The sequence below is a fragment of the Mauremys mutica genome, chromosome 6, assembly GCF_020497125.1.
Source record: "Mauremys mutica isolate MM-2020 ecotype Southern chromosome 6, ASM2049712v1, whole genome shotgun sequence".
Taxonomy (NCBI): domain Eukaryota; kingdom Metazoa; phylum Chordata; order Testudines; family Geoemydidae; genus Mauremys; species Mauremys mutica.
In genome coordinates, this window is record NC_059077.1 from 115,324,811 (window position 1) to 115,351,649 (window position 26,839).

Consider the following 26,839-nt stretch of genomic DNA (forward strand, 5'->3'; position numbering starts at 1 on the left):
AGCACATTTCATTCAAGCTTTGAAAAGAAAGAATTGCTTTAGACCAGGACAAGAAAAAATCATGGAGGAAAATTTCTATGGGTTATTCAAGTCTCTGTGGAGATCATTAGAAAATAAATGTGGTAATAGCTTGAAATTGGTTCACTTACTCCGCAATTTTGTGGCGCTTCATAATAAAATTATGGAATTAAAATAATAAAAGAGAAAAGATCAAGTGACTGGAAGAATATAATTTGAAGCTACAGTACGATGTGAAATCCAGAGTGAATCCAACACTATTATTCAGGATTATCCTTTATTTTGTTAAAAAATGAACAATGGGATGCTATATTAAGAATTAAACCATATTTTTCCTCAGGCTCACAGATGGAGGCAAGGAGAAAACTTAAATTATTCATTGAAAAATGGGTTTAAAGTAAAAATTAGATAAAGTTTACAGAAATCATGACCAAAACAACTTACAGTATAAAACCTTTAAGTGAAACTTTTAAAAAAAATATGTAGCAATGGAAAACAATCCCACTATGATAGTTATCTTTCTGTCTCTACCTTGGTAAGCATGTATATGCTGTGAAACAGTAAAATAAGCTTCTCTTCCAGAACTACTGAATTATAAGCAAATGTTCAACCTCAGAGCCTTCAGTTTGAGACTACGTTATTGAAGCAGAGTGATATGTGACACTGACTTTTTTTAAAAGACTAAGTGAGGTTTTGGACAGGAGGAACTATCAGAAAGCCTTGCCTCAAGCCACCCCCCTTACCCAAGTTATCCGCCATCTCCAGCAAGACTGAAATGTAGAGGTGAGAGCGGTGTTTTCTGTCTATGTAATCAACCAAATGCTTTTTAGGGATCTGAACCCTGAATTAAAACAAAGATATTGAGGCAGATTCCCAAAATAGAGGCACTTTTAGACAGTCAGACTGAAATACTGGCTAAGTACATTCATGCATAGACTAAACGTGATACCAAAGAACAGAAGAATTAGCCATGCAGAATCAGTTCCATGAGATATCAATATTGTAGTGATTAGGAGAGTGCAACTGTGCCAAATTAAAGATTGAGTAAAGATGATAATTAAGCATAAGGGAATATCAGTTAATAATAAGAGTTAATAAAGCCCTTCTGAGTGGCTCTAAACTGGAATTCTTTTTTACTTACACTTGTTTTTCGCCTTAATATGAACTTGACAGGCCACATCCCTCCATTCACAAAAAACAAAGGGTTTTATGGTTTATGTCAAATAATGAATAATAAAATGCTCATGAGTTACTGTTAGCAGCTGACAACAGTCTAGACCTGTGGCTTTTAAAAGGATCATAAGCGATAGTAACGCTTTAATTTCTAAACAGTATCAGCATCAGTGTCAGGTTGTGGGGATGGTCCAGAAGAGTGAGCAATAACCCCAGGCTGGAGTTGCAAAACCTTCCACTTGGCAGCCTACTTAGGAGGGCTGCTATTGGTCAATTTTAGAGCCTCTAAGGATGTGTCTACACAGCAATTAAACATCCACAGCTAGCCAGGATCAGCTGACTTGGGCTTCCTGGCAACAGGGCTGTAAAACTGCTGCATAGACATGAGAGGAAGGACCCAGAGCCCAGACTCTGGCCCGAGGCTGAACGTCTACATAGCAATTTTTAGTCTTTTATTCCAATGCAGATGTACCCTAAGGCTACATCTCAAATGGCAAAGAGGTGTATTCTTACACTGAACGACTCGTCGCAATGTAAAATTCTAGTGGTGACAAAGCACAGTTTTATCTTGATGCAGCTACTCAAGTTCATGACCTCAGCTAGCTACACCAAGTTAAAACTATGTGCCTTGTCTACCTCCAGTAGGGTTTAACATCGAGATAGCTATCGAGAGGGGGGATGGGGAGAGGGTGTTAACAGTGAAGACATAGCGTAAGGGGAGCCAGGATTGGCTAGAGAGAGGCAGGGTGCTTCCCATTAACAGAGTGGTGGGTGGAGGTGATAGGATACCAAAGTAATTCCTGGTTTACAACAAGATCTTGCAAATTCTTAGACATGAACATAGCTTCACTCACATGAACAGACTTATATAAGTCAATGGGACTACTCACATGAGTAACTTTACTCACATACATAAGCAGTTGCAAGGTCTGGCTCTAAGCCACATCAGATCCTTAGTTTGTATTAAGCCACAAAAATATTCTCCTGCATCTTCCACTAAAATAGAGTTTATTTTAAATATTTAACTTTAGCAAATCCAAACAAAAACAACAATGTTTAGGTGCCAAAGAATCAGAAAGTGAAACAGACTAACCTAGTTTCATTACCAAGCAAACAAAATACAAAAAAAAGGAAACAAAGCACAGTAGCAAAAGTAGATTTAGGCCCAGATTTTAATGGTATTTAGGCACTGCTGTGCTCAGCTTTGCAAAACTTAACCTATTTGGGAGCCTATATCTCATTTTCAAAAAGGACCTAGAAACTTAGGAGTCTAAATTACATTGATAGTAGATTTAGACCCTTAAGTACCTAAATCCTTTTGATAGAGATGTAGGCTCCTAATTCCATTAGCAGTTGTGACACTGAGCGCAACACCTAAATACCTTTAAAAAAACTGGGCCATAGTGCCAGATCCTAAAATGGTGTAAATCAGTGTAGCTTTATGGAGCTACAGAGATTTACACCAGTTGAGAAAGTGACAGTTTTTAAAGTCATTTAGTTTTTATATTTTATGGTCTTATTAACAATACACATAAGAAAACTATTTAACTTATGGCTTTTATGTTGTGAGTGTCCTGTAAATGCTGCTAGAGCCTGTAGGTGAAATTCTCTACCAGGCAATGGGGAATTCTCATTGATCGCCTCTAAGTGGCGACCGCTATTGCTGGTTATTTCTGAAATAATTTTCATCATCCAGAAATCTGTATCTATAATTTCCTTTACCTTTGCACACCAGATCAGCACCTTCCCATTGTCCTTTGGCATTACAAACTGCAGTCTGGTTACCACTTTCAACAACATAACCATGCCGGCAATTATAAGCAACTTCATTTCCATAGGTGGTCCTCCTTACAGGATCTGAATATGCATTCAAGACAGAAGGTGGGACTCCACAATCCACAGCTACAAGCAAGATAGACAAGGGGGTGGGGAGATGGGAGAAAAAACACATGAGGACATTAGAAATGTGAGAACATAAGAGGTTCATGGCTACAGCATGAGGACTTTCCATTTAAAACAAGAATCTAAATGAGTTCACATTTATAAAAACATGCTCTGCTACACATTGTTTGAAGTGTAAAACAACTCCATTGTACTGAATCTGCATTACACAAAGGCATAAAATACAGCAGAAGGTGGCACAAAAGAGTCCATCTCTTTGATCCAATGCCCAGCACTCATTTGTTTTTAGTGTAAGCCTTAAAAAAAAAAAAGGGGCGGGGGAGGGTGCACTACCATATTTAGGTTTCCATCTGTTAGAGTGTAAGAGACTGTCCTCACTTATTCCTGGACACTACCATCATGCACAAAAATGCCCCCTACCCTCACAGAACTATGCTGTAATTTCAAATCAATCCTGATCATTAAATCCAAAAGGAAGTTATAGGCTTCCAAGACAAATTACATTCTCATCCACCTGTTTAAATCAGAAAAGAACAAAGGACCTGTGCCATTTAAAATATCCTGATGTGAAACTTGGTTCTGTATTTGTACAGCACCTTGCACAACAGAGTACTGGTCCATGACTAGGGCTCCTAGACATTACAATAATACAAATAATTAATAATAAAATAATAACAGCAGGCAGCAGCATGAGATCACAGCCTGGTGTGAGATCTGGCAAAGTTGAACTAACACCCACTGTGAAGTCATCATATGAAAATACTTTGAAATCCAGTTTTGGAATAAAATGTGTGTATTGTTGGTCTTCCTGAGCAGGAACAGATTGCAAACAGTTGGGGAAACATTTTATACTTGATATGGTAAAAGAGTCACCAGTGGAGTTTTAAAGGCCTAAAGAATGTTTTAAATGGCTCCATTGCTAATAAGGAAGAAGCCAGGGCTGCTATTCACAGACTTGCTGATTTGTCTAAGAAAAAAATTCTTACTGGCAGCTCAGGAAGGGATAATTGCAATAAAAAGGGGAAATAGTTCATCTTTTCAGATTTTGAACAATTATGTCTGGAGAAGGCAGCTCTTGCTAGTGAAACTAGCTTTTATCAAGAAATGGACACCACATGTTTGTATTCCATGGATAGACGAAACGGAAAACAATTTATTTTGGAGAGGGCAGGAGACATGTCAGAAATGTACTGGATAAAACCATATTCTGAGGAAGCGAGAAGGAGCTCAGCTGGGATATGTTAATAGGAGTAATAAGTACATTTTGCAGAGAGTTACATTTATTTATTTACATTTACTATTTATTCCTTTAGGCTCCAACCTGGCTATGAGCACTTTGTGGGTGGCAGGAGAGCACCAGCGCAGAGCTTCATTGCAGGATCGGGGCCTTAAAATATATCCTGAAGATATTCAATTTTATCTCTTATTCAGGTTCTCAGAGGTTAGCTCTCAGTTGCTGTAGCGCTAATCTCATTTCAATTGATCATCAGGTGTTAACCCCAACCCTGAGCTGGACTTCTGTTAGACTCAAGCAACTGGAAAAAAAAACACTTGAGACTGGAAGCAAGATACCAGATGGGTCAAAAACACAGTTCAACTGTGTTAAAAATGCCAAATGCACTGGCTTTTCACTAGAGCTGCCTCCCATAAATGGGGATTTCTTTGAGTAGATTGTAATACAGGACCAGTGTATGCCATGCTTTTCTTTTCTTTGAAAAAAAATTCTGACCGTGATTACAGATTTCCCATGTGATACCATTGCCTCACATTTTGTTACTTATAACAATCAAGAACAATTTTATCTTCAGTTTCCTGGAGTTCTTTTTCTGTCCCTTAAATTACCTTCGGTGCTTATATACCTAACCTTTTCTAGCCACATTACAAAGCATCTTTATTCCTAAAACACCAACAAGTTGTCCGAGAAAACAAAACACAGATCAGAAATTGAAATCTGCTGTTGTGAGGTAAAAATCTCACCTACATTAACTGACTTTTTAGGAACTGAGCCTTCTGCTTTCTCCTACCTGCTGCCAATGAGCACTTCAAGTTTCACATACCCAATGAAAGGATGCCCAAGTTATCCCAGGAAATACAGAATTCTGCATTAGTAAGTAATGATGTTTTAGTGTGAAATCTGATGGAGCTGGTTATTCTGTCACCAATGCCAAATGGAAAGGTTAGTGAGCTACATGAAATGCCATTTGTTAACAGGATCTGATGACAGCCTAGTCCCAACAGAAATCTTTTGTAGGAGGTTGCTCATAGTTTTTTCCCGTCCTGGAGACGGTGGAGCTATGGGGGGAGATCACAGATGGCCTGACACTCTATTAAGAGCTCCAGGGATGCCTAGAAGAAGCCCTCACATATCTTAAGAAAAACTGATGGCTTCCCATTAAGTCAATGACACCTTCTCAATTGATGTTCTTGTCTGTGGAAAAGACTATTTGCGATGCATGTATGCAAAATGCCACAGAAACCCTGAATACTTTCTGAGCTATAGACCACAGAAGCACAGTGCTCAATGTGTTAAAATGTGAATGCAGGGCCAGCTTCCTTGCTCAATATCACTGTACGTTAACGGCCGTGATGGCCCTTTTATTTCCATAATTGCAGTTAAATAAACATGCCACTGATACAGACCCACAAATGTGAGCCACAAGAATACGCTAGCATGAGCTGCTCCTCAAACATCTAGACAATAATTCACAGCTGCATTGCATATTACATGTTACAGGTGGGAGCTAACTTCATAACTTCTTAGGCTAGCCTTGTCAACAGTTTCAAGTTCAGAAATAGTCACATACAGATCAGGAAAAGGAATAATTGATCATGCTTTTTCAAGACCAGCCAACTCTTGAGGAGGAAAACATTTTGTCATTCTAGGTGGTGCATTGCTCTGTTGTCATTCACATACAGTATTTTTTTTTCTTTAGTCAAGGAAGGATTGCAAACCTGTGGAGTCCATCTCACCTTTACAGCTTAAGACAGAGGGTTCCCAGACTTCATCTTTGGTGCAAACAGATACATTTCCCCCTTCGCTGTAAAACCCGTCTTCACACTCATAATGAACTTCACTCCCCAGCACAGAGGTGTAGTTCCCTACGATGTGTCCATGCGTGATCTCTAGAGGGTCACAGCTAATTTCTGCAGGCAAACGAAAGAACACAATTGCTGCAAAAGCATAGATTTAAAAAAGAATCTGCCTGGGGCCATGTATTGTCATTTTAAGCTGGTTTCACTCTATTTTCCAAGTTATTCCACTTATGAAGCCGGAAATCTTTAGTCTCTTACTATTTTGTTAGATCAGAATGTGGTATCTGAGTACTAAGGAATGCATGTTATATTACACAATTACAACTACCACAGTAACTAAACAGGGTGGGTCAATGAACCTTGAATTTCCTCTGATGGTCATGCTTCCGTTTCCTGAAATGAGCCCTAGTTAGTTATCACTTTTCAGGGAAAAGTTGGTGGAAGGAATCTGATGCGCACAGTCTCAAGAGGAGATCAAGGTCCTCTTGGGCACCTGGAGTGAAGAGAGCATTCAGAATGACATAAATTTGGCCAGAGGTCATCAGATTTATCAGTAGGTCCCTTCATTGCCTTGCAAACTTCAGAATCAAGGTACAAATTAACGGGTGCCGCAGAAGAAGTGAAGAACTCAATCAACATCTCTGTCCCTTTTCTGAGGAGCTGAAGCGGACACCACCACCACAGAACCAGTGAATCTTGAGGATGGTGTGGAACCGGAGGTATCAGTAGAGGAGGAAAAGGAAGCTGGGGCTAACAGGATGGGTGGGCCACAGAATGGGAAAGCTCTGATTCAGTTATCGAGATGTGTCTTTATGAATGCAGGTTTTGGGCCATCAACTATGCCACGGGTGAGGTACTGGTGAGGTACTGGGTGGTACACAGACTCTAAGGTCAGAAGTGACCACCGCCATCATAGAGTCTGACCTCCCATATAACGGTGGCCATAGAACTTGCCTGAAATAATTCCTGTTTGAACTACATCACAGCTTTTAGATAAAACATCCAACCCCAATTTATAAGTTTCCAGCAATGGAGAATCCACCACAACCCTTGGTAAATGGTTTCAATAGTTAGCTACCCTCACTGTTAAAAACTGCACCTTGTTTCTAGTCTCAATTTGCCCAGCTTCAACTTCCAGTCATTGGATCTTGTCTGGAGGTTGGTTTTGTTGTAGAGATAACAGAACTATCCTTGGGGGTGGGGGGTGGGTGTAGAAATTTCAGGTCCACAATATACCTGGCTGATTTATGTTTTTAATATTGCCAGAGCAAGTATTAAACATCCACCAAGGAATAATCAACCACAAAAATAAAAGTACTGAGTGGCTGTGGTTTCCCAGGCATGTGACAAAGGAAGCAGCATTTGTTAAGAGTGGAAGCTTTATTGTAGAAAGGCTGAGGTTAAATGACATGCCCTTCAATGAAAGCTCATTGGCTCAACTTTCCTGTAGTGGCTATATTTCTTTGTTACAGTCTTCTGAGTGACCCTGCTTTCCTGTGAGACAGTCTACTATTAGAATATGAGGAATATAAGTACTGCTTTAAAAAAACCATATATAGTCAATTAATTTATTTAAGTTATTCAGACAGGGTGCCAGTGAAGTCAATGAGATATGCAGGTGATCAGCACTTCTGAAAATTAGGCGACTTATTGAGGTGCCTAACTTGAAACACTCAAGTAGGAAATTTCAGCCTAACTCAATATATTACAAGTGTACCACCCTTAACTGCCAAATTTTTGCAGTACTATGTAAACGAGAGAACCATAATCACTAGCTGTTCACTCCACCTTGGATACATGTGTGCATGACAGCTATCTTGAGGATTGCTAGTGTTGTCTCTCTCTCAGATATGGAGCTGCAATTTTAATTGATACTGGAGGAAAAAAGAATAGGGAAGACAAAGAAGCATTTATTTCAAGTTCAGATTAATTTCTTTTTATGGCCAAAAAAACCCAAATAAACCCAGAGTAGTTTATTCTTGCATACAGCACAATATGTTATCAAATGGCTAATGTATTATTTTATTCCACTTTCCTAGGCTTATTTTATTCACTTGATCTTATTTACCAGCTATTTATCCCGCTCTTCCTTTCCCCTTGAGGCAATCTGATTATGCAAATAGGATGGGGCAGATTTCTTCTTTACTCAGAAACTAACTATATCACCTTCCTGGCATATTTCACTTCACCGACCTTGCACTCTCAAACCACTGCTGAGAGCCTATAGCGATCTATAGCCATCGTCAACCTTATCATCCAAGCATCATGAGACATGCTAAATTTGCAAAAACAAAAAGGTAACACATAGAGGGCTACAACCCAGGAAATTCAGAACTGTAGGTCAGTGCAGGAACCGTGATATCATGATGGATCTGATTGTATCTGTTAGCATGAATAACATCCATAGGCTCTCACCTTTGCATGAAACAGTGTTCCCAGCTGGATGAAAAAATTCTGTTCCATTTTCTGGTCTATATCCTTCCATGCAGTAGCATTTGTAGCTTCCAACAGTGTTCACACATCGTCCCCCGACACCACACAGACCTGGGAGCTGGCACTCATCTATATCTAGAAACCCAGATGTTACAATCTTTAAGTGGTTTTATTTTTAGGGCCCAATCTTGCAATGTACCAAGCATATCCTAGAAGGTGTAACGCGCCCTCAACTCCCGCTAGCCTCACGGGGAGATGCAGGGGCTTATTAACTTCCAGGAGGTGCTCACCACCATAGAAGATTGGGTCCTTACACACAAAAATCTATAACTTTACTGTCAGTTTTTAGTTACTACATGGCAAACAGACATTATCGTCTCCAGTCTACTTCATGCTACTGACCAGGAAATACCCAGTAGTATCCGTATTTTTGATCAATTATACCTGAACAGTCATTGTGCCATGGAAGTCCACCCTTCAGCTGAAGGAGAATATTCCACAGTAAACAAAAAAATAATAAACTGACATGCAAGTCAAAATAGGGAAGTGGAAAGAAGGAATATCATCCTCTTGTCTTAATTTCTGGTGTCATTTTGCCAGTACAGCTGTTGTACAAACCGAGCTTTATACCAATAATTCACATGAACAGAACAAGAATGAGTGGAAGACAGCAGAAAACATAATAGGACTAACTCGCAGTAATGAGAGCTAGATATGGTTGCAAGTTTTTGCAAGTTTGGGATGTACATTAGGTGCAGGTGTCCAATAATTGCTTTTATGTACTTTCAAAAATAAAATCTTAATGTGATTGCAAAGAAACAGCCATGTTTGTCACAGAAAATAGATTATGAAGTCCCAGATCCCTAGCATGTGATCCTACTTGTTGTATGTACCTGTACAATACGTGCCATCATTGGGAATAAATATCTTGTTGTTGTTAGAGGGATGGTATCCTTGAAGACAAATGCAGTAAAAACTTCCATGTGTATTGTGACATGATGTATGCTCGCCACAGATCTTGCTCGCTCCAATCTGGCATTCATCTTTATCTGTTGGTATATTCAAAACACGTCAGAGATTAAAAATCAAATCAAATCTGTCACTGTCAACCAGTCACACTTCTCCTTACCATGTTTTTTTCTAATTTGTTAACTCTGTAAATAATCACCCATCAGCTACAGTACTTTGCATCTGTTGTTCTAATACAGGCTATTGTCATTGGACATCACCGGTTCACTTACTGCTCCATCCACGTGTGATACACAATATTAAAAGGGAGCCAAGGTGGGCAAGGTAATATCTTTTATTGGCCCAACTTCTGTTGTGAAGGGCTTTCGAGCTGCACAGCTTCAGGTCTGTACAGGTCTGTACAGATCAAAAGCTTGTCTCCTTCACCAACAGAAGTTGGTCCAATAAAATATATTATCCTACCAACCTTGTCTCTCTAACATCCTGAGACCAACACAGCTACAACACTGCAAATATTAAAGAGACAGTGCCAACTTAATAATTATATATTGGAAACAAATAACATAAGTTATTAACACTACCTATGAATATTAGAACTGGAAGAATTTTAAAAATTATCATCCAAGATGAGAGAACTGGAAAATCAGTAAACTCCATCTCAATTTTGTTTATAGTCAGTTTCATTTTCCGGTTCTCAGTGAAGTAATGATTGGGATGCTAATGATGAATGGGAGTATTTGTTTTTAAATTTCCACCGAAATTATATTTTTTAAAAACAATAATGTAAACATTTATAATGTCATTAGGTTTTGTGATTCCCCCCCTCCCCCAAAAACAGATTTTGGATCAAGTTTAAGTTGACAGTCTGAAAGTCAAACATCTTAGAATTTAAAAAACGAGGTAAACACACTATCACCAGTATTTGTTTTGATAGTTTACTGGCTACAAATCATCACTTCTTTTAAATGCAATTGATGAAATCCAACCCAACATTCCCCACCCCTGCCATTGTTAACAGATTTGAAAAAAGAATCTGTCGGCATTCTTGGTTTTGGAGCGACTGTCTGGTATGAACATAAGTCTTATTCTAAGAACTTGGTGTCATCATCCAGGACCAAATATTTTGGTAAGGACTTGTCTACACTGTCTGTTCATGTTTGGCAACCCAGAGTTTAAACCTATAGCGCTTTAGCCTGCTGCACATTAACTGGCCTTGTAGACCATGCTGCCACACACAGAAAGTTCCCCAGTGCACTCTGACTGCACAGCAGTATGCCAAAGTACACTGCAGAACATTAGTGCCTTGTAGCAGAGTCCACTCAGCCACTTAGGGCATATCTACATTACCCATTGGATCAATGAGCAGCGATCGATCCAGCAGGGGTTGATTTATCGCGTCTAGTCTAGACACAATAAATCAACTGCTGAGTGCTCTCCTGTCGACTCCGCTACTCCACTGGAGCGAGAGGTGCAGGCGGAGTCGACGGGAGAGCGTCAGCCGTCAACTTACCACATTGAAGACACTGCGGTAAGTAGATCTAAGTATGTCGACTTCAGCTACGTTATTCATGTAGCTGAAGTTGTGTAACTTAGATCGATCCCCCCCGCCGCAGTGTAGACCAGGCCTTAGTGTGGGGCAAGCTAGAGCATTGTAGATTTACACCCTTGCTGCGCAGTAACAGACCGTAGATTGTTAGCAACTGCACACATTCATAAATCATAGCCTACCTTGACAATGGGTCCTCCCATTACCCACAAATCCATAGTTACAGATGCAGACGTTTTTGCCTTCTTTTTGCTGACACGTGGCATTAGCATGGCAAGTGGCACAGACATCTGGGACTGAACTATTTGTTGCAGCTTAAAGAAAATAAATACAAAAAAATGCCAAAAATTTAGTTTGTGGATCATCTCAGTGCACGCGGAAGGCAGCATTTAGAGTTTAATAAATAGATGAAACTTTAAATTGATTCCTTTGAATTGAAATCAAGTCCCATATCATACCTTGGTTTGAAGCAAAACTTTGGCCAATTATAAACAGCCCAGACTAAGAAAACTGGGAGAAATGGGAATGAACTGAACATCACAGCACAAGGAACATGGCATTATGTAGACATTGCTAAATGAGACTAGTTGGCACAAATCCAGTTAATAATGTTTTTGAGTTTCACATTTAAATCAAATTGTGCAAACCAGTCATGTTACACAATTAATCCATAGAGTTGTATTACTTTTTGTTTCAGAAGGTGGAGGAGGTAACCAGGGGCACAGACATTTTAGACTTAATTCTGACTAACAAGGAAGGATTGGTTACCAATCTGAAGACTGACGGCAATCTGGGTTAAAGAGACCATAAAACAATAGATTTAATGAATTAAGGAAAGAAAGGAGTGAGAACAGCAGAATAAGAACAAGAACTTCAAAAAAACTGACTTTAACAAACTCAGAGAACTGGTAGGTAAGATAGAAGTTCAAGAGAGCTGTCAGAATGGGCAGTGTCACCAGAGACTGTGGGGAAAGGAGCCCCTTTCTCTCCGAAGCAGGGTGAATAAAAATCAGTGATTTTAAAAAAATAAATTTAAATCGGATTTTTTTATTTAAATCAGTTTTTTTGATAAAATGCTTTTTGAGGAAAAAATCCTATCTAAAGATAGTTTTAATTAAGACACTTTATAGCTCAAAGATATCTCATCATGAATAGGGATTATAAATTCTATTTCTATCATATGAGACAATATAGTCATATAATGTTTAAGAAAAGTTTTGTAAATGAGCTCCAATAGCTCATGGATTAGGGACCCAATCCTTTGGGGCTCCAGGGGCTTCTGTATAGATTATTTAGGATAATCTTTCTATCTACCCAATGGAACTCAGTACTCAGTCTAGAAGATACCATCAGAGATGCTTAGTTTTGCAGTTTTCAAACTGTGGATTTGTGTCTCCAGAGATGCTTGTTAACAGCAAAAATGTTTTTAAATAAATAAATAAATAATATATAGAGGTGAGAAATAACAGACCTCAACCCTATTGTCCCTCTGCAAATTTGTGTACACAGAGTCAATCCCTTAACTCTCTCTAAAAGTGCAAAGTTTCAAAAAGTTCAGTGAATAGAAGATTGTTGGGGGCAGAATAGATCTGGACAAGGAGAAGAAGTCTGGAGATAAATGTAATGTTTAAGAAAAGTTTTGTAAATGTCTGCCACTGGATGTTCACTAAACCTGTAGTACCACTAAAGCAAGCTTCTCATGTCCACTACCTCCTAGCTAGCTGAGTTAATTTGCCCGAACACACAGACACTTCTTTGACCATAGAGAGAAAATATGAACTCAGAAAAATACTCCAAATAGTCTCTCTTAGACCCCTCTAGCTGCACGGTGGCTTAAGCTTCTTCTGAAGATCCAGAGTGTTTTATTAATTATTTATTAATTAATGTATTGTGTGTATTACAGAAGCACCTCATAATATTACTGTTTATACTATCTGGTATAAGTGGCTAGTATTCGAAAATTCTCCTGGGCTACTTGCCCAGGACAAGTAATTTTCTTTTGACAGGTCAATAAACTATTTTTTCCCCACTATCATCATGGTACAGAATAGAGGAGTAATTTTTTCCAGGGTTAGTAAATTTCTATTTCAGTTTTGCAAGGGTAAACTAAATCATGGCATTTGTATTCTGCGTGATGTTCTGAACAATACCATAATGAAGACTTTTATACAGCTTCAGCATGAGTTTGACTTGCCTGAACATCAGACTGACATAAGCTTCTTTATTACAGTAAAGCAAAAATGTAAAACAGCTCCCGAAAACCATCCAGTCTGTTCTATACTAAATCAATTAGGCAAACCTCTAGGGCATCACACAACTCCCTAGAACCCAACACAAGTCTGAAGGGTCTTTCTGACAATGATTGAGTATGACTATATCATATGCAGATGGGTAATTTTAAAAATACATTTTCTATGATAACTTGATGAACCATCATACTAGGGCACTTCAGTTTAATATTATCCACCATATACACTGGGATCTGACTGAGTCTCCTGTACATGCTGTCATGAAAACCTACTGCCCAGGATTAGCTGGGGAACGCAAAAGAATTATCTCTGCTCACAACTGTGACAAACCCCTTTGAATTCTAGTTGTGTTCTAATCTAGGCAATACCTCCCAACTTTCTGGGCTTTCCATTACGGCACTTCAATGGTCACTTAGTGCCATTTTGACAGGCAACAGATTATACGGACTACATGAAAGGCCCAGATCATAGCAAGTACTGATTCCCTTACAGCAGAGGTTCTCAAACTGGGAGTCGGGACCCCTCAGGGGGTCGCAAGGTTATTACATGGGGTTGCAAGCTGTCAGCCTCCAACCTAAACCCTGCTTTGCCTTCAGCATTTATAATGGTGTTAAATATAAATTAAAACCACTTTTTTAATATAAGGGGGGTCGCACACAGAGACCTGCTATGTGAAAGGGGTCACCAGTACAAAAGTTTGAGAACCACTGCCTTACAGAGTTAACAACATTTGCAAAATATACCTGTGATGGATTTGGTCACAGAGACCCCCTTGGGACTGTCACCTGATGTACTGAAATTACCTCTGAGCCCATTTTCCCTGCCAGCCTGGGAATCCAGAACCCTGCCTTATTGAGCCAGACACGCTAGCTTGCTGCAACACAGACTCAGGTTCTGGGCCATGCCCCCAAAGCAACAGACTTTAACCAAAAATAGCTCATCAGGTTACCTCTCCAGCATCCAGACATTCAGTTCCCAATGGGATCCAAACCCCAAATAAATCCGTTTTACTCTGTATAAAGCTTATACAGGGTAAACTCATAAATTGTCCACCCTTTATAACACTGATAGAGAGACATGCACAGCTGTTTGCTCCCACAGGTATAAATCACTTTCTCTGGGTTTATTAATAAACAGAAGTGATTTTATTAAGTATAAAAAGTAGGATTTAAGTGGTTTCAAGTAATAACAGACAGAATAAAGTACGTTACAAAGCAAAATAAAACAAAACATGCAAGTCTAAGCCTAATCATTAAGAAACTGATTACAGATAAAATCTCACCCTCAGAGATGTTCCAATAAGCTTCTTTCACAGACTAGACTCCTTCCTACTCTGGGCCCAATCCCTTCCCCTGGTACAGTCCTTGTTAGTTCCAGCCGACATCTCAGGTGGTAAGCAGGGGCTGTCTCATGACTGGCAGCCCCTTTGTCCTGCTCCACCCCCTTTATAGCTTTGGCACAAGGCGGGAATCTTTTGTCTCTCTGGCTCCCCACCCCTCCTTCTAAATGGAAAAGTACCAGATTTAAGATGGATTCCAGCATCATGTGACTTAGTCACATGTCCTGTGAGACCACAGCCTCCATTCTTCCTGGGCTGGCCCACATATACCAAGGAAGGTTTGCAAGTAAACAGAGCCATTTACAGCTAACTGATTCTGAAGCACCCTTAATGGCTTCCACTTAGTATGTTTACATCAGTAATACAAGTTTATATCTTATTCTCCTAACTCCAGATACAGAAACAATACTTGCAAAGAAACAGGATGAACACACTCAATAGATTGTAAGTTTTGTAATGATACCTTACAAGAGACCTTTTGCATAAAGCATATTCCAGTTACATCATATTCACATTTATAAGCATATGGAGTGCAACGTCACAATACCTTTCTGAGAGCCAGTAAACTGCACAACTATGAGTAGATCTAATAGCTCATATATGCGGACCAACAGCAGAAAACTTTCCATAGGGCTAACCATCACCAGCCATTAGTACTTCACCAGCTCGCATATAAACCTGCAGTACTTTGTGGTGCTGATCAACTCTGAATGGACTAGTAGATTAGCTCTATCTAATAATATTTCCTTTTTTGTGATTATTTTCTTATCTTCTTTTCTACATTCTGCCTATTTATTTTTTCTTTCTCAGGCATGCCCATACATACCTTCAAAAGGGTGTTCTAACAACAAAACATATACATTCTGATATTCTTACATCTTCATTTGAATGTGATTGGCTGGAATGTTTGTTAAACTATATATTTCTGTAAACTGAATATGTAAATATTTATTATAAATGTTGTTCATAAAAATAACTTTAAGAATACTGCCCTTAGGAAAATGGCTTGTAATAAAACCATTTAAAAAATGTGGTCATAACTTCTGAATCATCTAGACGGCTCAGAGGCACAGGACATTTATCATAATTCAGTATGAACTTTATATATATTAGAATCTAGAATTGTGTAATTCGTTCCCGTACCTTTTCTTTTATTTATAACAATTTTGCTTTACGTTTCTCTTTTTTGCATGACTTTTTATATATATATATATATATATATATATATATATATATATATATAATTGGTTTTCTAGTCGATTAAAATCATAACAAACAGGTTGCACTTACACATATAGTTCATATATACAAACATGTTTAACGTTTTAAAAATAACTCCTGAGGAGTGCAGAAGTTGACATTTTCTCAAGATACTGTTAATACACTGAAAGCTTAATTGTATTTGCTTATTAAGATAAATGAGATTAACTTTGCTGTTAGGGGTGGTATAGTTCTTATGAAAGGATGAACTGAATGCGTAGTTAAGTAATTTTCAAACATCTCTTATTAAGTTTTCTGTGTATTTCTGAGTATAGTTTCTAAACATATAAAGATAGCCTCAGGAGGAAGGAGGATGAAAAATGTAACCAGTTTTTCACCTGTTTTCTACACTGCCATATCATGCTATACAAAAAGTGCCTGTTCAGCTGTAGTGTTTTATTCTTTACTCAGTGCATTTCAAAAACATTTAAAATTCTTTTGAAATACCACAAAATTCCTACTTCTAAGATGCTGCCTTTATAAAATATTTAGTTGGGTTTTTTTTAAACCAAATGAGCATGGGAGGCAAAAACATATTAATGTGCATTTGCAACCAATGTGCATTAGAAAACTAAATTAAGTTAGAAACAGCTATAGCAAAAACGAACCCACAATATCTCAATCTGCTGATAAGAAACAGGGAGTTTTTTCATCAGTTTTCTGTCATATTAGATAAAACTGCTTATTTTCTCATTCTCTGTATCAGATGATAAAATTTTATCACTTGCTCACCCCTTACAATGTCCATATACACTCTCAGAAAAAAAACACACCTTTCCACTTCAATCTAGTCAATGACCTCCATTGAAAGCAGCTAGATACAGAACTTAATCCAGTCCCTACTGAAGTCAATAAGAAGATTCCCATTGGCTTAAGCAGGAGCTAGATCAGAACCATAAAGATCTGGAACACAATGAGATCAATAAAATACATTTTAACATCATTAGGAGACCACCTCCCATGAACATATATAATTAGCTGTCCTTAGGTGAAACATATACCGTTCACTATATATATTTTTAAAAAAAAATCAAGGCAGTACTATTCTGAAACAAACACATATCTGCTGATGTTCATTTATTGCCCACCTCTGAAAAGAGGCATACTTCACTATATGGCATGAAGAACCTCACAAGGACTGGGAAGATGGTTTTAAAGTAATGGAAATCAGTAACACAGCTCTCTTCACACTTTAAAAACCACCGAGGCTTTTCAACAGTCTGTACTGAAACCCCAGAATCCAGTCTGTTCAAAAGTCATAGATCAGGCAAACTGAAAAACTGGAACAGCCACTACACTCTGAAAAATGTAAAAATGAGCCAAGTATAGACAGATGAAAGGACATGCTCTTGAAAGAATTAGGAATATTTACACCAGGCCTGATTTTGGTCCTATATTGTAATACATGATTACACATAGCAGATGGCCAATATGTAGATTTTCATTGTCTTGAAATAAATCCTTTACTTTATTGTCAATGTCACAACTCCTCCAATTCAAATATCCCTAGGTTAATTTGTCTAAGACCATTTTCTTCTGGAAGGGGAAATCTGGCCTCCCCGCTGTACATTTCTTAACTGTATCACGTGAACTGTGTAGCACAGGTTTTTTTGTTTTATCTTCAGTAGAACCATCATTCCATTAAAAGCTTGGTATTAGTATTACAGTCAATGCTGAGAAATTGCTCATACAAATGACATAACATTTTTGTTTAGAAATCCTAGTAACCTCAGCTGTCCTTCATGCAGGAGTAAGTTCCAAAAAGAACAAATGGAAAAAAATCAATACAGAAAAACGTTAGCACACAGCTATTATTTTTCTTCTAAAACAAAGAAAAAGACAATGGAATCAGAAGTACGTAGTGGCGGCACAACCAATTCAAAATTATAAACATCAAATCAGAAAGTAACCTACATGCTTTCACAGCTGAGAGTTAAAGTCCTATAAAGGAGCCAACAGAAAGAAAATTACTTGGAAACAAAGAGTGAAGGAGAAAAATCTCCCTAAATAAATATCTGTAGCTTTGTTTTAAAAAACAACATCCTTTTACTTGTAGGGAAACCACCTGAAAACTGTTGCCTGCAGCTTTTTGTGGAAGTGGGGAGATAATATTAATAGGTACTGCCATACTAAATCAAAGCAGTGGTCCATCTCATCTAGCATCCTGTCTCCAGCAGTGCCAAGATGTAAGAAACCCTAAAGTGAGCAATTATAGAATTATTATGGGCGGGGGGAGGGAGGGTTAGGGGAGGAATTTCTTCCTAACTTCCTTGGCTTGAAGCTGTCTTAGGCCATGAAGCGTGAAGGTTTAGATGCCTGCCAAACTTTGGGGGTTATTTATTTTGACAACCCTATGTAATATATAGGCAGAGGTTCTCATAATCCATATAAATATACAGTCTTTTAAAAATATTGCTAAGCTATTTCAGAAGATTCCTTCATCCCACTCCCTCTCCCCAAAAAAATAATTAAAAGGGAATTATGTTTTTTTAAAAATAAGTAACTGAAATGAAGTTTTGCCTGACAGTGAAAAAATATTTTGGTACAAAAACAGAATTACTTTTATCCTGATTATGACTGTTGTCTATTACTGAAGTGCATTAAGATCTATGGTTGAAGACAGCAGCTGAGTATTATTATTACAATACCACCAGCCTGTATCTTCACTAGCTTGGAGGGGGTTCTATTATCGGACCTCATCCTCTCCACCACTTAAACTCTCACAGATAACCACAGCAAGTTGAACAAGCAATGTGCACATTAGAAATGCTCTGGAGGCAGAGGAGTAATTATAGTTAAGAGTCGTGATCAAAAGTTTGGAAGTAGTTTCATTTCTTATGACCACAACTTTGTGTAAAGGAGGCACTACCAGAAATGAATGCCTGACAAATACGGGAGGGAGAGTCTCTTCTATACTTTGCCAACATTTGTATAAGTTATCATGACCATATAGAGTATTATGCAAATTAAACCGAGTCGTGCGGTGTGTATACAAGTGTATAGTTGTTTGGTTTACGAGGAGCATGAAGAACAAGCATCTATGTGGAGCATATATATTTGGAGCATGTATACAACAACCTATGCAGTGTGTCAGGAGGTTGGGGGGGGGGGGGACGGGGACACACATGACTGAATAGAGGTGTGTATGAGGTTGTATATCAAGGGAGGTGGTGTATCAGGGTTGAGTTTCTATAGGGTTGAGTTTGGGCTATGTATAGGGTGTGAGGAAGGATTTTTACGAAGGGGAAGTGTCTATGGTTGAGTAGGAGGTATATATAAGAGGGGCTGGAAGAGTATGTATTTTGAGGGAAGAATCTATAGGGTACATATGAAGGGGTAGGAATGTTCAGGAGACCCCAGAGGGGATAAGTATAGGAGGAATGGGTGTGTACAGAGGATCCTGAAAGGGTAGGTATAAGAGAGGTGGGTGTGCATTGGAGAGTTCAGAGGAGGTGTGTTTAGAGGGGCCAAGAGGACATGGGTATAAGGAGGGGTAGGTGTGCAAAGGAGGTAGGCACAAGACAATGGGTGTGCATAGCGGAGCCCAGAGACAGTGGGTGTGCGTAGGGGAGCCCCATGGGGGTAGGTACAGCAGAGCCCGGAGGCAGTGGGTACAAGACAGTGGGTGTGCATAGGGGAGCCCCATATGTGATAGGTACAAGACAGTGGGTGTGGGTAGGGAAGCCCCATAGGGGGTGGGTACAAGACAGTGGGTGTGCGCAGGGGAGCCCCATAGGGGGTGGGTACAAGAGAGTGGGGGTGCGCAGGGGAGCCCCACAGGGGGTGGGTACAAGAGAGTGGGGGTGCGTAGGGGAGCCCCACAGGGGGTGGGTACAAGAGAGTGGGGGTGCGCAGGGGAGCCCCACAGGGGGTGGGTACAAGGCAGTGGGGGTGCGCAGGGGAGCCCCATAGGGGGTGGGTACAAGGCAGTGGGGGTGCGCAGGGGAGCCCCATAGGGCTGGGTACCGGGGAGCCCCATAGGGGGTGGGTACAAGGCAGTGGGGGTGCGCAGGGGAGCCCCATAGGGCTGGGTACCGGGGAGCCCCACACGGGGTGGGTACAAGGCAGTGGGGGTGCGCAGGGGAGCCCCATAGGGGGTGGGTACAAGGCAGTGGGGGTGCGCAGGGGAGCCCCATAGAGCTTGGTACCGGGGAGCCCGGAGCCCCACTTACCCCGCTGCCCCTGCGCAGGGCGGGCGGCCTGGAGCAAGAGCAGCAGGAGCAGCCGCCGGGCTGCGAGGCCGCTGCCGCCGCCGCCCGGAGCGGTGCCCGGCGGGCTCATGTCCCTCCCGGCCGCTCCCCGCGTGCCCCACGGGGTGGCGGGAACCCTGCCGCGCCCGGCCCCGCTCTCCCGGGCGGCCGCCACGCCGGCCCATATAAGGCGGCCCCGCCCGGGGCCCGCCCCACCCCCGGCCCCACAGCGTCTGTGCCCGACCCCCGGCCCTCACATCGCCTCCCCCCGCCTCAGCCCTCACCTGTGCACCGCCAGGGCTGCTGTGCCACCTCTCACACCCCACCGCCCTAAGGCTGCTGTGCCCCCCCGCAGCCCTCCCATCCCCACCCCTCTGGGGTTCTGTGCCCCCCCCCCCGCAGCCCTCCCATCCCCACCCCTCTGGGGTTCTGTGCCCCCCTCCCCCGCAGCCCTCCCATCCCCACCCCTCTGGGGTTCTGTGCCCCCCTCCCCCGCAGCCCTCCCATCCCCACCCCTCTAGGGCTGCTGTGCTACCCCACAGCCCTCACATGCCAACCCCTAGGGCTCCTCTGCAGCCCCCCTATGGGCCTCTCTCCTCCCTGCCCCCCTCCCCCTTTCCCACTTCATTGCCTGTGTCCCACTGTCGCACAAGTGGCCAGGCTGATAAGGGCTATATTTGGCCTGACGGGTGCAGTTTCAAAGGGATTATTTGTTACTGGCACAGGCAGTGGGGGTTGAGAATAATGCTTGTTTTATGCACAATTGTAGACAGCAGGTCATCGCATCAGTTAGACGGTCTGGCTTTGGCTTCTCACAACCCTTCTGCAAATGAGACTGAAAACCGCATACATATTCAGTGACATTCTGTGTTTAGTGAATTTTGTGGGTACAGTTAACTTATTTGTGGAATTGTCAGAGACAGAAGTCACTACCTCCACCCCTTTTACCCCTCTTCTTCAGCATGAATCCACAGGTCTTAAGGACATTGTCTAAAAATTTCCCACTGGTGTTAATATAAAATTGTGGGATTTTTTTAGTATCCTTACTTACTGGGATTTACTATTAGCCCTGCTTAGGCTACAAGGCAGCTGTTTTATAGTCATTTGCCCTTGAATACTGACTAAAACATACCTAAAACTTGTTTTGCATCTCTACAAAAGGCTTTCCAATGCTACTTACTATCAGCAATGCTGAAGAAAGGGCAGCCTGAGTTGGGAAGTTATATAAATGTTGTAGGAATTCTGATTTTTGTCTAGTAACTTTCTTAAAGGAATTGCTCAAGTTCTAAATACTTTAGAATTAAATCAGCTGAAAATAAAGCCAATGTCATCAAATCTATCATCACTTTTCAGTTCAAATGTTATAACCTAGCCCGTAGTGTCTGCTCTGCCCTTACAACCAGATTTTTTTTTAATAGTGAAGACTGCATTTCAATTGAACACAGATTGTCCAAAGAAAATCCAGTTTTCCAAAACAAACAGGCTGTTTATTGGTTTGATTTACTGCTGAATGTCTGTAAATATAGTAGTAATACAAAATTGTGTAACATGACTTAATTATTGAAGCTGTTGCTATTCCATTGCATAGGATCACATTCTGCTGCCCTTACTCACCTTGAATAATACCTTACCTCACTAGGACTATTTGCAGAATAAGGTGCTATTCAAATTGTGGGTCTGACAATCAGGCCCTTCATTATGTTTTTAACATAAGCTTCATGAGAGGGGACAATGTTTTCTGCATTTTGTACAGTGCTGAGCAATATATCAGCATAATAAATACTGAAAACCAATAAAATACTATAGTCTTTAGTTTAATGTTTTCAACAGAACTGTTCTGCCTAATTAGATTAAAGTGATACTTGCACGTTGTCCCCCCACTCTTTGTATTTATGCAGGATGCAAGCCTATCTATTGTACCAATAAGTCTCCACCTTTTCCTTCTTAAAAAAAATGATAGATATATTATGAAAGTGAAATTAGAAACAGTCTAGCAAACGGGAAAATATTGTTCACCAGAAAATCAGCAAAACTATGAGCATATTTGCTGTCATCACACATTTTCCTCTTTAGTTTCTGCAAATAGTCTCTAAAGAAATTCAGTGAAACAATTTAGTAAACAGCCAAGCCAGGAATAAGGATCAGTGGGGATTGAATAAGTGGTCCTTAGGACATAATTTGTTTGAGGATAATCAAACTAGGTGGGGAGAACCTACTTTAGATTAGATACGTGATCCAACCATGGGCAAACTGAAAGCAGAAACTTCACAACTGGGGCCCAGTTTGGCATCAGAGTGCACAGGTAATTCCTACAGACTAGGTTTACTTGGTTCTGGCTCAGTGCAGATGGCTGGACTAAATGGCTTCTCAAGGTCCCTTCCAGTCTTACATTTCTGTGTTCTATGTCTCAGGACTCTTACCTCACTCCCACTCCTAGCTGGGGGAACCTCAAAATTCAGGTTGATTCAGGTCCTGTATAGTTTAAAATCCATCTCTATAGCTACTGAATAACAGTTCAGAAAAACATCTGCATGGATTTTCTGATCTGAACAGGATAAGGATTTTATCTTTTCACTATCATATTTAAAAGGATCCAATTTGTAAATACATTTCCCTTTGTTCCTAATAGCATTAAATCCCACTACTCAGAAGGCATCTGCACTGCTTGCCTTGTATTTCTCTTCCCTGTGATCAGAAAACAGTTAAGATGGTCAGAGTAATTAAATTCATTCTGAGACACTCCTGGAACTTCTCCGTTCAGCCTCCTTGCAGCTTTCTAAATGGAGATAATTGAAACTCAAAAAGGCAGGCAGGAGTAAACACATCCTAAGCAGTTTATGTTCACTCTTCATTTCCTTCCCAGAGGGAAATGGTCATATAATATATAAATCACATTTTCTGTAAGAATGCCTTGCACAGATTATACTATCTATTTTGACATTTGAGGACCTAAAATATTAAATGGATTCTGATGACTATTGCAGCAATTTTTTTGTAATACATGGCAAATATTTGAATAAATGTAAGTCACCTCTGAGAATGGATCATTCACCCATTCATGATGCTGTCAAATCATTGCTTTCCGAGTGGCTGAGAAGAGAATAACTAACCCAATGGCCAGCACGCTGCACATCTGACATGGAGACCAAATGGTGCCCTTCTGGTCTATTCAAAATCAGCTTAATTAAGAATTGGCTTCTGGCTCTCCCTTTAGTTACCAGGGTAAGCAATAATGTGTGTTGAACCAGAAGTAACAACTGAAAAACGGCTGGCCCCCTTCAGCTTCTAATCAAAATGCTTCAATGATTATTGTGAAGTGGAAAGTGGTTTTCTTGTCATAACTTTCCCTATGGAGGAAATATCACCACTTACATTTGCTTTTGCAGTGTTTCTGTTCCGCGCTCTGAGATGCAATTTTCTGTAGTTATCTGTATCCCCCCTGCCTGTCAGCTACTGACAAATGAATTCATGATGGAAAAAAATGAAACACCTCTGCAGAGAGAGTAGGAGTGAATTAGAAAATTATAAATCTGATTAACCCCCTTGGCTTCTCAATTCTTCTGCAACATATTCCTAAAGATAAAGAGGACATTAGAATATGCCTGGAACATACACCCCACTCCAAAAGCATTCTGGGTGATCATGCTTGGTAATGGTTGCTGTTAATCAGGGGAAATGGTTCCACAAAGCAAGAAAGAACTGCTATCTACTGGTTGTAGCACAGGATGAGGTGACTGAATGCCTGCTCTGCCAATGATCCACTGTGACAGATAAAATAATCTCTGTGCCTCAGTTTACCCAGTTGTGAAATGAGGAGCATTTAGGTCTCATATGGGTGTTTTCATGCCTAATGTTTGCAGAATAATGCAGCACGATTAAAACAAAATATTTTAAATAAAGTTCAAGTGTCAGTGTAAACTGTAACTTAAGGAAGTCCCTTTTTTAAAGCATATAAGTGAAGGGCCTAAGTCTTGACATCAATTGTTTCTGTGCGGGCAACACGCAGAAATTGTCAGGTCTTAGAATAGTTTAAGAGAACCGCTTCAACACTGTCACTTTCAACTGTTTCTTGTTATTCCCAATTTATGTAAATATCCTTAATGCTACACTGCTGTCTCATCACACTCTGCTGTTGGTGCCATTGCACTTCTATAACTAGGACAAAAATGAGCATTGTTGGACGTTTACAAACTCTGATCATGACTGCGATACCATATTCACACTTCCTTGAACACCGTCCTTCATGCCAGTCCATAAGGCCAGTAACCTCTTCTCCCCAAGCCTTGCTATATCATGGTGCCCACAAAAAACTGCCAACTAATAGCAGCCAGGACAAGAGCCAGCTGGTGATAATTGGATATATACGGGGTTGGAGGGAATGTCCATTGCATCTCTTATCCCTCTCCTACATTTGTATTCTGTTTTCTTTAGGAGTTCTTTGGGGTGGGGCCTTAAACTATGAGTGGAGACCCCTGGCACATCTAGGCACCCCTTTGCAAGTGATAAAATCATTAAAAAGAGAGGAAGATGTGATTTCTGTGTCACTGGAACTTCGCAACTGTGTTGCCTGTGCAGATCCAAAGCTGCACGAGCAATTAAAAGCAAAATGATCAATATCAAGACTGAACAGCTTGTACCTGTATCTTGGGCTGTTTAGCTAACAAGGAGCCTTTATCCCATCCAGTTCCCTTCCTTACGGGACAGTAAGGTTGTCATCACTGGGGTAACTCATTTTTTAAATGTAAAGCAAATAACAAAACAGTGGTAGAATCCCAGTCTCTAGTTCCTATTCGGTTCTGAAACACAACATCAAGAAAAGTAACAGTAGTTATGAGAGGAAGAGGGAACCAACAGAGGACTTGAGACTCCTGGGCTCATTTCCCTGCTCTGCCACAAACTTCCTGTGTGATCTTCAGCAAGTCATTAGCTTCTCTGTCCCTCAGTTCCCCACCTCACAGGGATGTTGTGACGATAAATACATTAAAAGATTGTGAACTGCTTTGAGGTCTACTGAAGAAAAACGCTATATAGACAATGGGTATTATTGTTATTAGGGGGAGGAAACACCTACTGACTTTCTGGGAACGGGGGAGAAGAGAAGGAAGCCAGATAAGGAGGGAGGGAAAGTGTTTTACATTAACTCTGTAATACTCATATCCTGAAATGATAAAACTGACCTTTGGCTGCAGAGTTTATGTGCTGCATAAACAGCTCAGCCTTCACCCTCAGTTTATTCAGCCCAGGATAGAGTTATTACCTCTCAAAGAGAAAGCACCCTTTACTTGTTATTCTGTTAGACTGATTCTGCACACAGTGTTCGCCAGAAGGCTGAGAAGAGGGCTCAGCTTCCCAAGATTATGCGTTCGTTTTTTGTAGAGAGACAGCTGCCTTCGTTTGGCTAGATGATTACAAATAAAGCACATGCTCTGCGGAGTATGCGCTTTGGTCTTTTCAAATTCAATTACATATAACTATATTATCTATACATTTACTGGTAATCAGGAGAAGAAGATTGTGGGTGATGACATTCATACCCAGTAATAAGTTACAAGACACAAGACTGATGTTTCCAGCCAAAGAAAAGGTCAGCCGGTCTTCTTTTGATATTATTTGCAATGCTGACAACAGTGTTTATCTTCAAATAGTTTACAGCATTCCCACAAGACTCTGCGCTTCTATCAACAGTGGGTCTATCTATAATGGCAGGGGGAGAAAAAGCAGAGTGGCAGTGAGAGTGTTCCACACTCAGATTTAAAGGATTTCTAGTATTGAACAATTGCTTTCTCGCTGAGCGGATACATGGAATCATAGAAGATTAGGGTTGGAAGAGACCTCAGGAGGTCATCTAGGCCAGCCCCCTGCTCAAAGCAGGATCAACCCCAACTAAATCATCCCAGCCAGGGCTGTGTCAAGCTGGGCCTTAAAAACCTCTAAGGAAGGAGATTCCACCACTTCCCTAGGTAACCCATTCCAGTGCTTCACCACCCTCCTAGTGAAATAGTGTTTCCTAATATCCAGCCGAGACCTCCCCCACTACAACTTGAGACCATTGCTCCTTGTTCTGTCATTTGCCACCACTGAGAACAGCCGAGCTCCATCCTCTCTGGAACCCCTCCTCAGGTAGTGGAAGGCTGCTATCAAATCCCCCCTCACTCTTCTCTTCTGCAGACTAAATAACCCCAGTTCCCTCAGCCTCTCCTCATAAGCCATGTGCCCCAACCCCCTCATCATTTTCATTGCCCTCTGCTTGACTCTCTCCAGTTTGTCCACATCCCTTCTGTAGTAGTGGAGGGGTGGGGTAAAACTGGATGCAATACTCCATATGTGTCCTCACCAGTGCCGAATAAAGGGGAATAATCACTTCCCTCAATCTGCTGGCAATGCTCCTACTAATGCAGCCCAATATGCTGTTAGCCTTCTTGGCAACAAGGACACACTGCTGACTCTCATCCAGCTTTTCATCCACTGTAATCCCCAGTTCCTTTTCTGCACAACTGTTGCTTAGCCAGTTGGTTCCCAGCCTGTAGCAGTGCATGGGATTCTTCCTACGTCCATATAAGCTCGAAATCGTGTCTCTCTTACCAATAGAAGTTGGTCCAATAAAACATCTCACCTACCTTGTCTCTCTTTTATTAGGCATGTTCTATACATAGGTTCAGTTATAGACACATCCACAAAAGTGGGACTCTCCCTCAAATTGTGGAATTTCACTTGTCAAGGTAAATTT

At 40.7% G+C, this 26,839-nt stretch overlaps 1 protein-coding gene across 3 annotated transcripts in view; it reads right to left on the reverse strand.

Moving 5' to 3' along the window:
- Positions 1 to 20,220, reverse strand: part of SUSD1 (sushi domain containing 1) — an 85,307-nt gene extending 65,087 nt beyond the window's left edge. For all 3 annotated transcript variants that reach the window (XM_045022053.1, XM_045022052.1, XR_006580607.1), the window contains exons 1-6: positions 20,095 to 20,220; positions 11,257 to 11,388; positions 9,453 to 9,608; positions 8,542 to 8,694; positions 6,064 to 6,237; positions 2,914 to 3,093 (exon numbers count right to left, since the gene is read on the reverse strand). In XM_045022053.1, the coding sequence (XP_044877988.1) occupies positions 2,914 to 3,093; positions 6,064 to 6,237; positions 8,542 to 8,694; positions 9,453 to 9,608; positions 11,257 to 11,388; positions 20,095 to 20,203 (904 nt within the window). In that variant the 5' untranslated portion in view covers positions 20,204 to 20,220. The remainder of the gene's footprint in view (positions 1 to 2,913; positions 3,094 to 6,063; positions 6,238 to 8,541; positions 8,695 to 9,452; positions 9,609 to 11,256; positions 11,389 to 20,094) is intronic.
- Positions 20,221 to 26,839: the final 6,619 nt, after the last annotated feature.